The sequence below is a fragment of the Poecilia formosa genome, unplaced genomic scaffold (genome assembly GCF_000485575.1).
Source record: "Poecilia formosa unplaced genomic scaffold, Poecilia_formosa-5.1.2 Scaffold239, whole genome shotgun sequence".
NCBI classification, from domain to species: Eukaryota; Metazoa; Chordata; class Actinopteri; order Cyprinodontiformes; family Poeciliidae; genus Poecilia; species Poecilia formosa.
The window spans coordinates 331,632-344,470 of record NW_006800178.1 but is presented as its reverse complement, the minus strand read 5'-3'; the positions used below and the strand labels follow the sequence as shown (position 1 = coordinate 344,470).

General features: G+C 38.4%; 2 protein-coding genes across 11 annotated transcripts in view; both read right to left on the bottom strand.

Moving 5' to 3' along the window:
• Positions 1–12,839, bottom strand: part of LOC103149914 (gamma-crystallin M3-like) — a 33,459-nt gene that overhangs the window by 19,885 nt on the left and 735 nt on the right. Inside the window, exons 1-3 of one of the 10 annotated variants that reach the window (XM_016680303.1) lie at positions 3,783–3,887; positions 3,457–3,699; positions 3,070–3,367 (exon numbers count right to left, since the gene is read on the bottom strand). The exons of 1 other annotated variant lie outside the window; for it this stretch is intronic. In XM_016680303.1, coding sequence (XP_016535789.1) covers positions 3,089–3,367; positions 3,457–3,699; positions 3,783–3,815 — 555 coding nt within the window. In that variant the 5' untranslated portion in view covers positions 3,816–3,887 and the 3' untranslated portion in view covers positions 3,070–3,088. Of the gene's footprint in view, positions 1–4; positions 83–163; positions 253–3,069; positions 3,368–3,456; positions 3,700–3,782; positions 3,888–7,020; positions 7,342–7,435; positions 7,679–7,751; positions 7,862–12,839 lie in introns of those variants that run through there. 8 more of the 10 variants (XM_007569289.2, XM_016680299.1, XM_016680298.1 and 5 more) reach the window with 8 other exon arrangements.
• LOC103149915 (gamma-crystallin M3-like) lies at positions 10,916–11,770 on the bottom strand. Its single transcript, XM_007569292.2, has 3 exons — positions 11,664–11,770; positions 11,332–11,574; positions 10,916–11,244 (listed from the first exon to the last, which is right to left on the bottom strand). The coding sequence occupies exons 1-3, from the start codon at positions 11,670–11,672 to the stop codon at positions 10,972–10,974; spliced, it is 525 nt and encodes a 174-aa protein (XP_007569354.1). The 5' UTR covers positions 11,673–11,770; the 3' UTR covers positions 10,916–10,971.

The following is a 12,839-nucleotide window of genomic DNA, read 5'->3' as shown; positions in this document are numbered from 1 at the left end:
TCATGTAGGAGTACATGTCAGCACAGTCGCTCATGCACTCATAGTGGCGACCCATAAAGTTCCTATCCTCGTAGAAGATGATCTGGAAAAGACAAAACCATCTTTTAAAAATACACATCAGTTAAGTGACAATGTATGTTTTCATCACCTAAAGATTGCCTACCTTGCCCCTCATATTCATATCAGTGTTGCTCATCTCAGTGTTGCTCATGTTGGCTGCTGATGAGTGGTTGCTCTTGTTCCTGTACTGTCTTCCTACCTGGTTTAACCCTTTCCTTTTATACCTGAGCACATGTAAAGAACAACTGACCCTCCCTTTACAGAACTACTAACTAAGCAAGTTACTATAGAGCTGCACAGAATGCAGAGGTTACGTTCTGTTTTTTGTCTCTAGTCTTTAGAAAGGTGTTTCTGTTATTACAAGCAGCATTTTGAACAGTGCTTGTGACAATAAACTGAGCCATGTGTTAAGTGTATGACTTGTGTGAAACAGTTTCCATAGTGGCTATCAATACCCTAATTTTTCTTTTACTTTTAAATCTTTTTGTGTATTAAAACAAGAACATGTATTTGTACTGCTAAGATACTGAAAATTAACCAATGTGATGCATGTTATTTTTGCTGTAAAAAATGGATTTATTTTTATTTTAGGTTCCAATTACATGTTCTTTATCCAAGGACTAAATGTAATACGGAGCAAATATCAGCTCTGAAATAGAAAAAGCTATAGCTTTGACAAGTTTTTCAAAGCAACGTTTGTGAAAATGTGGTTGCATATCTCATTTACTTCCTTATGTTTAACTTTGATCATACTCTTTTAACAGTGTGGGACAGAGATGCAAGTTGGATGCAACCCAGAAAAATTATTAGAACAAACTTGGAATCCAGAGACTCTAGTTTATTAGTCACTCTTTAGCTTATTTTGTAGAAACTAGAGTACTCACTATTTAGAGCAATATTATACTAATTACATACATTTTTAGATTATTATGCAGAGACTCCAATTATTGCAACCCAGAACAGGAATTGCAGCAAATATTGCAGTAAGCATATTGCGAGGTAACGCAAAATAAATTTTCTTCCCCATGTCCCCGAGGGCTCAGTAAGCAAGAGCCAAGTAGGTACCATAATGTGACATAAACATACAGCTATTCACTGACTGTGTGCATGGTCAAATGTAGGCGCAAAGAGAGAAGAAAAACAAATTATGCCATATTCCAAACTTGCTACAAGAAGAACGTGATGAAGTCCTCTGAAGCTACAAGCAACCCGTGAACAATGAGATGCAGGCTTTTAAGATAAAATAAAATAATTTTATTAGTCCCCCATAGGAGAAAATTATCTTGGAAGCAGGGGCAAAACTGCAATACAACAATAAAAGCCCATCCAAAAGGACAGTAATCCAGTAAATGTAACAAAAAAATACGTAAAAGTACAAATGTCAGATTGGCAGTACATCCCCATTACATCCTCTACATAGTAAGTTTTCTGTGCATTGGACTTTAATGTTCAGTGGCAGCTTGATGGAGCAGTGAGGAATGAGTTGCGTTTGTTGACATATTGAGAGAATGAAAAGCCTTGGATAACCCTTGGTGCACTATGTCTCAGATGCATGCTAACACCGCTGCTGTCTAGACAGCACCGCCACGTTCAGGTAAGCAGTGTGTCGATATATTGGTCCAGTTTTTAGTATATTTTATGGTTGCCTACGTACAATCATGGAACATGACATTTGTTTTATTTTTATTGCTCAAACACATGCACATTTTCTGAAGATATCCTATTCAGATGCGCATTCCTTAGGATTGGATAGCACAGTTTATAATTACTCCACTTTGTCTTGATTGTACAATTTGGTTTTTATATGTTTTAATTTTTTTTGTGAATCTACATGCTTTGATTATTTTGCTGTTGTTGCTCCAGAGTTTCCCCGCTGTGGGGCAATAAAGAATAATTATAATATGATATTCTATTCTTCTAAAATGGATATTGTTAATCCTAATTAATTTTTTAGAAACTATTTAGAATTAATTATACAAGACATTAAAAGTAACAAGAAATTTTAAGAAAACGATTGATACTTTAACCTTGGCTGTATGTCTCTATAGGTCTAAAACTCACAAGTGATTATTTACATTTTGTCTTTTATATGCATGACTATTGTCATGATTGTGTTGAAGTGTAGATCTAAATGCAGCAGGATGGATTGAAAATTTAACAAAAACATACAAATCCAACTTATAAGATACAAAAGTTCAAGGAACAAAAATAAATCCAAAACAGAGACATGCAGAGAACATGAGGGACCAGGGAGAAGGGACATACTAAAGAATAACTTCGACTAAAGAAACATGATAACCTGGAACATAAAATACCTTACACTAAAAAAAATGACTAGACCTAGAGTAAAAATAAGAAATTAACATTTTAATGATAGATTCTCACTATTTAATTTTTAAAATGGGGTTTGCGGGGGCCTATTATTTTCATTCATTTCTTTTTCATAGTGCCACATCTGTGAATGGCAAAAAAATGTTTGAGTGCATATAAAGTAATATGTCTGTTTTAAATAATTCCTTCTACATATGTGCTATAATATCTGATTACTATTTACAAGGAACATTAGTGGGGACACGACTGACATGATGGTGAACAAAGAATTGAGGCAAACAAAATAAGAAAAATAAATGCTGTTGTGGTTTCAATTGACAAAGTATCTTATTTATACTTTACACATTATTGTACGTATGCTGTAGTTTGCATGGTATTGAGTCCTAATACAAACCTCCCTAAAATGTGAGGAACTTTAGACAGAGTAAAAATAACACAATATAATATTATATATATATATTTCATCGACACTTTACATTGTAGATTTCCAATTAATTTAAACTGGATGCTGTCCTGGCTTGAACCTCGTTTTTGAATGAATCTAGGTCATAGATGTGTTATATGTGGCATTTCAGCGATGTTCCATGTTTTAGTGTATAATTTTGACCAGGTGTCAAAGTCTTTCACTTGGTAAATAACTATGACACATTTCTCATCTCAAAATGTTTTTATTTGCTGGTATTGAACATGACAATACTTAATACCAGGAATCCATGATCCTCCTCATGCTCGTGAACCTCATGCCTCCATATCCCATCTCTCTGAAGCTCCTGTACTCTCCAGGCCTCATGTACATCATCCTGCCTCTGTAGTGGGGCTGCTCGTACATCAGCCAGTGGCCATCCATCACATGGCAGGACATGCAGTCAGACATGCGGTAGCGGTCCATGATGGAGTCACAGTCGTCCATCATCTCATACATCTGGCCACCAAAGTTCTCCCTCTCATAGATCCTCATCCTGTAGGATCCCCTGTACTGTAAAAAAAATACATATTAAAAGTAACACACTATTGTTTAAGCTTTACAATTCAAATGACCAATAAAACCTGAAGTTTCCAACCTACCATAGGGATCATACGACAAGATCTGATCCAGTCCCTCCAGCCCATCATGCTCATGCAGTCAGCATACTCTCCTCTTCTGAAGAAGTACTGATTTCCCATGTAGTTGGGGCGGTCGTAGACCATGAAGCAGCCGCTCTCCACTCTGCAGGAGTGACACCTGCTCATGTAGGAGGACATGTCAGCACAGTCGCTCATGCACTCATAGTGGCGACCCATAAAGTTTCTCTCCTCGTAGAAGATGATCTGAGGAAGAGAAAACCATCCATTAAAAATGCACTGTTGGTATAAGAAAAAATATTTTTTTTTATTGCCTAAAGATTGCTTACCTTGCCCCTCATGTTCATGTCGGTGTTGCTCATGTTGGCTGCTGATGAGTGGTTGCTCTTGCTCCTGCTCTGCCTTCCTACCTGGTTTAACCCTTTCCTTTTATACCTGAGCAAATGTAAAGAACCACTGACCTTCCCTTCACAGAACTACTAACTAAGCAAGTTACTATAGAGCTGCAGAGAGTGCAGAGGTTGTGCTGTTTTTTCTTTGTCTTTTAGTCTTTAGAAAGGTCTTTGTGTTATTACAAGCAGCATTTTGAACAGTGCTTGTGACAATAGATTGAGCCACGTGACCATTAAGAATTCTGTGTATGACTTGTGTGAAACATTGTTTTCACAGCAGTTAAACTATAATTTTGTCTCATTTCTTCTTGTCTTATAAAGGTAAAATTGACTTCTACTGCTAAGATAACATAATAGCATAAAATTAAAAAAACATAGTCAATTTGAATATTCTTTGGTAAAAACTCAGCACTGTGAAAAAAATCACAATTGTTTGGTTTTTGATTTTGGATTACACTTAAATGTTTAAGTTCATTAAACCAAATGTTATATCTGGCAAAAAATACCCTGAGTAATTTCAGTGAATGCAGTTTTTACAAGCTATTCAAACCAATGTTTGTGAAAATATATTTACATACCTACTCATCTCATTGATTGTGATTTTTTTGTTTGTTTGTTTGTTTGTTTGTACTAACCACCCCCAGCCCTGGTTACTGCTAGATCTGTAGGGTCTATATTTCAGGTTAATTTTTCAACAAAATTGTACATGATAAATTTCACACTAACCACAGAATTTAATTTTATGTTTTGCCATTGTTTCATCTGGCACTTCTTTACACTCGTTTGGAGCTGTGTAGCCCGAGATGTGTGGGCCTCTGAAAAAAAATATTTCTTTTGTTGAAAAAGTATGTTGTTTCTCTGTATTTCACTGCAGATGTCCTGGTATTATAAAGAGTAAAGTATGAATGCCAATGATGGTGTGGGTCACCGATACTGTTTATAGTGGGGATGGTGTACTGTCAATGTATTGACTTGCATATGAATGAAAGTCAATGCATTCATTGACAATGTGACGATAGTGTTGCTCAAACATGGTTGGTGTTATGGCATCCAAAGATTTCAATTTTGCTCTCATCTGAACATGCTATGTTATCCCAGTACTTTAGAGACTAGTCCAAATGCAGCAAATTTTAAGCTTCAATTTGCAATGGAGTTGTGCATTCAATTTTTAGAAGCTATGGCTGCTGAAAGAGTTGCTCATTGTGTTCTTTATAACAGTTGCTACTTGTCTTTTGGGAGCTCTTCACAACTGATCCTTGGCTCTTCGACAACTCTTCTGACAATATTTGACACTCCTTATCAGAAATTTTGTGAAGAACACCTGGTCTTGCTCAGTTTATGGTCAAATTATGCACTTTCCACTTCTGCATCATGCCACAACAGTGCTCACTGGAATGTTCAAAAGTTTAGAAATCCTTCTGTAAACAATTCTATAAGAGCGTTTTGCAATTACTGTATTTTCCGCACTATAAGGCGCACCTAAAAACCTTCAATTTCCCCAAAAGCCAACAGTGCACCTTATAATCCGGTGTGCCTTATATATGGACCAATATTGAGCCGCAACAGGTCTAGCAACTACGGTAAGCAGCCGCCGACTTCATTTTCACCCGTAGAAGAAGAAGCGCGCGGTGTATTCTGGGATAGTTGTCAGAACGCTGGTTTGTAATCTATTAATAAAGTTTGACTGACCTATCTATCTACCAACCGTCTAGAATCGGGTCGTCTGCAGGTAATTTAGCACCACGTTCTGGCTCGAGAACCAATCTCCCTGAGAGGGGTTGGTGCACCACCAACACTGTTTATAGTGGGGATGGTGTACTGCTGACCTCAACTCATGATGGTGTGGGTCTTCAAACTTCAAAGACCTCAATCTCACAAGCATGTTTTTGAAGTTATCCAGGTGGTCAGTCCTGGGGGTGGATGAGATTGACTCTTTTTTTCCTCAGGGCTCCCAATGTTGTGGGTTTATGCTGGCCCATAACATCCACGGTTCCCCTGAATTGACAGACCGGGTTGGTGTGTTCCAGCTACAGGGGGTGGTTACACTCTTAAGCCTTCCTGGTAAGGATTATTCTGGAGTTGTGGAGAGCAGTGTGTGTGTTGGTTAGTTGAAATTCAGATTCAGAAAGAGCAGTGTGGTTTTTGTCCTGGTCGTGAAACACTGGACCACCTCTGCACCCTCAGCAGGTTCCTGAAGGTTGAATGGGATTTCTCCCAACCAGTCTACAAGGGATTTGTGAACTTGGTCAAGACGTTTGACCATTTCCCTCTGGGAATCCTGTGAGGGCAACTTCGGGAGTATGAGATACCAGGCCCTTTGATACGGACTGTTATGTCCCTGTATGGCTAATGTCAGAGTTTGATGGCAGTAAATCGGGCAAGTTTCTGATTAGAATTCCCCCTGCTTAGGCTGCTGCTCCATTGAACCGACTGTGGATAAGTGGAAGAAAATGGATGGATAGATGAATGGATCGATGTCTTGACAGAGTTCTTTGCTTTTACCTATTATGAGATGTTCCTTGTGTGACACCTTGGTAAAAGACACACATTTTTATAGGCGATCAGTTCGGACTGAACAAGCTGATATTCAGTGGCACTGACGAGGAGCAGGATCGCTTTCTGATCACTGATAAATTTTCCATGCATTTTTCACCACCCTTCCTGCATATGTTTAATACTTTTTCCCTGTCATTTCACACTTAGCTGAATTTCTGAACATATTTGTTTTGGTTTCTTTCTAACTATGGCTTACTTCGGTTAACACCAACACCTGGTGAATTTAATGTCAATAGCACTTTAAAAAATATGTTGATCTCTTTTTAGCTGATGTATTAAAGTTAATTACACAGAAACCAATGTTTTCAAGTCTTTATGTTAATAATGATGGTTTTCTGTTAATAGTGAATGAAAATACTGGTTAAATTTATTTGTCTTTTTAGGAATGCTTGCATTGTTTTCTTTTAGAAACAAAGTGTTTCTGTAAAAATAGTTCAGATTTGTGTCTCATATTTCTTACAGTTGACCTTTCAGTAGCTCAATAATTTTTAGAATGATCTCAGTTGCTCAAATTACTTTTATTCAGTGAAGTCAATCATTTAATACCAGGAATCCATGATCCTCCTCAAGCTCATGAACCTCATGGACCAGGTGTTGATAAACAATCATTACAAAATTATCATAATTTTCAGATACTTTTATTCATCCGCATTAAACATATTTAATACCAGGAATCCATGATCCTCCTCATGCTCATGAACCTTGTGCCTCCATATCCCATCTCTCTGAAGCTCCTGTACTCTCCAGGCCTCATGTACATCATCCTGCCTCTGTAGTGGGGGTGCTCGTACATCAGCCAGTGGCCATCCATCACATGGCAGGACATGCAGTCAGACATGTGGTAGCGATCCATGAAGGAGTCGCAGTCATCCATACACTCATGCATGTGGCCACCAAAGTTCTCCCTCTCATAGATCCTCATCCTGTAGGATCCACGGTACTGTAAAAGGAATTGAATGACAAAATTCAAAGGTTGGTTTCGGTATCATCACAGTTCAGGTCAATTTTACAAACCTGATGAATTTCCAACCCACCATGGGAATCATACGACAAGATCTAATTGAACCACTCCAGCCCATCATGCTCATGCAGTCGGCGTACTCTCCTCTTCTGAAAAAGTACTGGTTTCCCATGTAGTTGGGGTGGTCATAAACCATGAAGCAGCCGCTCTCCACCCTGCAGGAGTGACACCTGCTCATGTAGGAGTGCATGTCAGCACAGTCGCTCATGCACTCATAGTGGCGACCCATAAAGTTCCTATCCTCATAGAAAATGATCTGAAAAAGAAAGAATTTAACATTTGATACAATTGACAACATATAATTTATTCATCTCTTAAGGATTGCCTACCTTGCCCCTCATGTTCATGTTCGTGTTGGTCATGGTGGCTGCAGATGAGTGGTTGCTGTTGCTCCTGTTCTGCCTTCCTACCTGGTTTAACCCTTTCCTTTTATACCTGAGCAAATGTAAAGCACCACTGACTGCCCCTTTACAAAACCCCTGAATCAGCAACATGCTCTAGAGCTTCACAGAATGCCGAGGTTATGTTTATTTTTTTTTTTTTGTCTTTGGTCTTTAGAAAGGCTTTTCTGTCATATATGAACAAGCAGCATTTTGAACTGTGCCTGTAACATGTCAATAGGCTGAATCATGTGACGTTTAAGAATAATGTGTTGATGTCTTGTATGTAAAGTATATAATGTTTCCTCAGTGGTTATCTAAAATTTACGCTTTGCCGTGACATTGAAAACAATGTAACAAAACATTTTATAATTTACATTAGTTGTAGAAAAGTATCTACTCATTGAAAATTAACATAATATAAAATATTTATTTATAAGGACTAAATGTCTAAATATCATTAAGTCAACCAGTGGGGGAAACACTGATGAGTAAATGCTAGACTAATTAAATCTTTGACTTTGTCTTAATTTAAGTTGGCTACAATGACAATAAATCATTCTTTAGCCAATATTCTGATCATAGCCAACATAAGCTAACCCCATAGTTTACTTCCATAAAAGATATGAGAATAATGAAAACAGAATCACTAGACTTTTCAAATCCAAATCTTATATATTCATAAAGCACTTCCACCGTGTTCTTGGATTGGACTTGAAAGGATCCAGGATTAGTTGAACATATTGGCCTAAATGTGTAATTTTCCTATTACTCATAATTACTTCAAAAATTGGCATCTTTTGTTATATTTTTCACAAATAGAGGTCGCCATTTTTTCACCGATGGGTTGATGACCATAATGGTCTATTCTGTACTGGAGTCTACAGAGTAAACTCAGGAAGGCTAACTTTACCCTAGTAGTTGTTTATCATATTGCATTTGACTGGTGTAATTTTAGATAGTGCTACACTGTGCCACTATTGGGTGTAATTTAAAAAAATAAAAATAAAAACTGAATCTGGATAATTTCCCACATGAAAGAACGGAGAGCACAGTGCGACAGCCGGAATGAAACACAACTTCCGAAGGACCTAATCTGGACCCTGGACATTTCTCCACAATACTTTGAGTCATTTATGCCAGCAGAAGTAACGAAGGCAATCGTTACCTTAACAAACTAAAAATAAATTATATAGACTCCTCTTGCTGCAAGGCGATAGTGACTTGCAAAAGTATTCATACCTCTTGAACTTTGCCATATTTTGTCACATCTACATATATGCATTTCACTGGAATTGTATGTCAAAGTCCAGCAAAAAAGTGGTATACAACTGTGAAATAGGAATAAAATTATACATCCATCCATTTTCTAACTCCCTTGTCCCAAGTGGGGTCAGGAGGGATGCTGGTGCCTATCTCCAGTGAGCTTTTTGGTTGAGAGGTGGGGTACACCCTGGACAGGTCGCCAGTCTGTCGCAGAGCAACACAGAGACGGACAAACAACCATGCACTCACACACTCACACATAGGGAGCATTTAGAGAGACGAATTACCTGTCAGTCATGTTTTCCGACTGAGGGAGGAAGCCAGAGTACCCAGAGAGAACCCAGGCATGCACAGGGAGAACATGGAAACTCCATGCAGAAAGACCCCAGGCTGGGATTCTAACCCAGGATCCTCTTGCTGCAAGGCAATAGTGCTACCAACTGCACCACTGTGCAGCCCATTATACAGTATTCAAAACATTTATTTTTTAAAAAAAAAAGAACTGAAAAGTGCAATGGCAAAGTATTCAAGCCCCTTTCTTCTGAGTTCAATCAGTTGCCTTCAGAAGTTGCCTGATGATTGCTAATGACTAAATAGAGTCCATGTGTATGGAATCTAATCTTAGTACAAATCCAGCTGCTCTTTGATGTCTTAGAGGTTTGTTAAGAAAATATTGAGGACAAAACAGTATCATGAAAAAGTTTCAAGCAGGATTGGGCAATAAAAAGACTTTCCAAGCTTTGAACATCTCATTGTTAAATCCATCATCTGGTGATGAAAAGAGTATGGGACAACTGTAAGCCTACCAATATGAGGCCATCCACCTAAACATATAGGCTGAGAAAGGACAGCACTGATTAGAGATGCAGCCAAGAGGCCCATGGTGACTCTTGACCAAATGCAGAGGTCCACAGCTCAGGTGGGAGAATATGGCCACAGGACATAGTCATGAACTGCACAAATGTGGTCTTTATGGAAGAGTGGCTAGAAAAAAGCCATTGTTAAAAGAAAACCATAAGGAGTCCTGTTAGCAGTTTGACAGAACTTATGTTGGTGACACAGAAAGCGTGTGGAAGAAGGAGCTTTGGTCAGACCAGACTAAAACTTAACGTTTTGGCTAAAATGCAAAACGCTGTGTGGAGCAGAGAACTAATGCTGCAAAACACTCTGAACACAACATGCCCACTGTCAAATATGTTGCTGGTAGACTTAAGAGTGGTGTGGAGGTTCACCTTCCAACAAGATAACTACCCTAAGCATAATATCTGGGGATGCACTGGAGTGGCCTAGTCAAAGTCCAGACCTAAACCCAAACACAAATCTGTGGGGAAATCTGAAAAGTACTGTTCACAAACACTCTTCAGTCAGAGCAGCTGAATTTCAGTCACTAGATGTGCAAATCTGATAGAGACAAACCCTAAAAGACTTGCAGCTGGAATTCCAGCAAAAGGTGGAACACAGTGGAACATCCTGATTAAACTCTAGTCTTATCAACTTTTTAGTGAAATATAACATTAAGATGAGAGCTGGTCAATGGGCACAATATATATTTATATTTCATTTTTTGTATGAAAATTAAATCTAATAAAGCAAGACTGAGAGACAGAGTGGCTCTGCTTGTCCTTCCCCATTCTTGACCGTAGATTTGTGCCAGGTATAAAACTTTTGTAGAACATTGTAGTGTTTATAATGTAAAGACTACATTTTAAAACTGGGTCAGTTTTAAAAGAAGTTCATATGGTGCATTTCCCAGATTTCCTGATTTTGCATAAACATCACAAAGTACAAGTGACTGGAAATATTGCACAAATCATATCACCAAAAGAAAATAATTTGATTCAAAAAGATGGAACATTTTGAAACTTTAATTTACTTATTGTGTGTTTGTAACAAACACTTGTTTTTACATGTCCACCATACGCCTCATGCTCATGAATCTTGTGCCTCCGTATCCCATCTCCCTGAAGCTCCTGTACTCTCCAGGTCTGAGGTACATCATCCTGCCTCTGTAGTGGGGCTGCTCGTACATCAGCCAGTGGCCATCCATCACATGGCAGGACATGCAGTCAGACATGCGGTAGCGGTCCATGATGGAGTCACAGTCGTCCATCAGCTCATACATCTGACCACCAAAGTTCTCCCTCTCGTAGATCCTCATCCTGTAGGATCCCCTGTACTGTTAAAAACACAACACATCACATTTAGATTTCGTTTTTAATCCCTCAGCGTTCACCTTAGAAATCCTCAGAAGTTTTAAGTTTACCATGGGGATCATACGGCAAGACCTGATGCAATCTCTCATGCCCATCATGGTCATGTAGTCAGCGTACTCGCCCCTTCTGAAAATATACTGGTTTCCCATGTAGTTGGGACGATCATAGCCAATAAAGCAGCCGCTCTCCACCCTGCAGGAGTGACACCTGCTCAGGAAGGAGGACATGTCGGCACAGTCGCTCATGCATTCATATGAGCGACCTTGGAAGTTTCTGTCCTCATAAAAAATGATCTAGGAAGAAGTGAATTGATATTAATTTTAAATGAGATATGGAAAGTTTCATAAACGGCACACAGTAGAAAAAGGGTAAGTGTGCTTACCTTCCCCATAGTTGTGGCAGGAATGTTGGTTCTTGGGAGAATGGAGTTGAGCTACACTAGCGGCTGTACTGATTTAACTGCTACTTTTATACCTGATCTAACTCAAAGAATCTGTGGCTCTCATTGTATAAATCCTTGACTCAGCATCATGGTATGGAGGCCTATAGAGTGCAAAGGGTTATTTGGCACATTTCCATGTGACACAATCCCCTAGAAGACTTATGTAAGTCAACACAATGAGGACATTTGAAGCAACAATACGTAGTGACAGACAATAATCCCTTTATCACGTTTCAAAACACACTGTATGGGCCTACCACTGTTATATGAACAGTTTGAAGGCGTGCAGATTCCTTTGTGTAATCACAACAGTTCAACATCCCAGTATGCTATGTACATTGCTTTGAACAAAGCTTTTACAGCTGTTTGTACAAACCTGAATTGTAATTTTTTTAGGAAGATGTTATAAACCGAAAGCCAATTAGGCAGCAAGTTGTGTGTTGGATGTATCCTGTTCTTCTTTAAGAGATTTTGTAAGTCTCAAAATAAAAAAATTGACACTTTGTTGTGTTTTGGTGGAAATTTACCAAGTGTAGTAATTAGTGTGTAACTTGTTTGGCCCTTATTTTTTAACATTAATCCATGATAGCAAAGTACTAATGAGACCTGGTACTCATCTATAAAAACATTTTGGTAAAACAAGTGACAAGTAGTTGGTGACTAGAACAATGAAAAGGTGATTATTCAAAAATGTGACTGTTAAAGCAGGTATAGCAGAATGGTGTCCAGTATATTAAAATCAATATGTAATAGCCCAAGCAACGGAACACTATTTGATAGGAGTTACACAGTTAAATTGTACAGTAGAGAACTGGAATGGCTACGCTTCAGGATTTGTTGTAATGGGATGAATGTTTTCATCCAAAAACACAGAATGGAAGAATAATTAGATGTTTATAAAAAAATACTTAAATGTCAATGAAGGAAGTAACAGAAGTAAATTGCATGACTCTATTTTGTGACTATGTTCACATCAACAATGCTGACAACCTTTTGTAGTTAATCAGAATGGTTTTATTTAGTGGCACTGAGCAATAAACATTTAATACCAGGAGTCCATGATCCACCTCATGCTCATGAACCTCATGCCTCCATATCCCATCTCCCTGAAGCTCC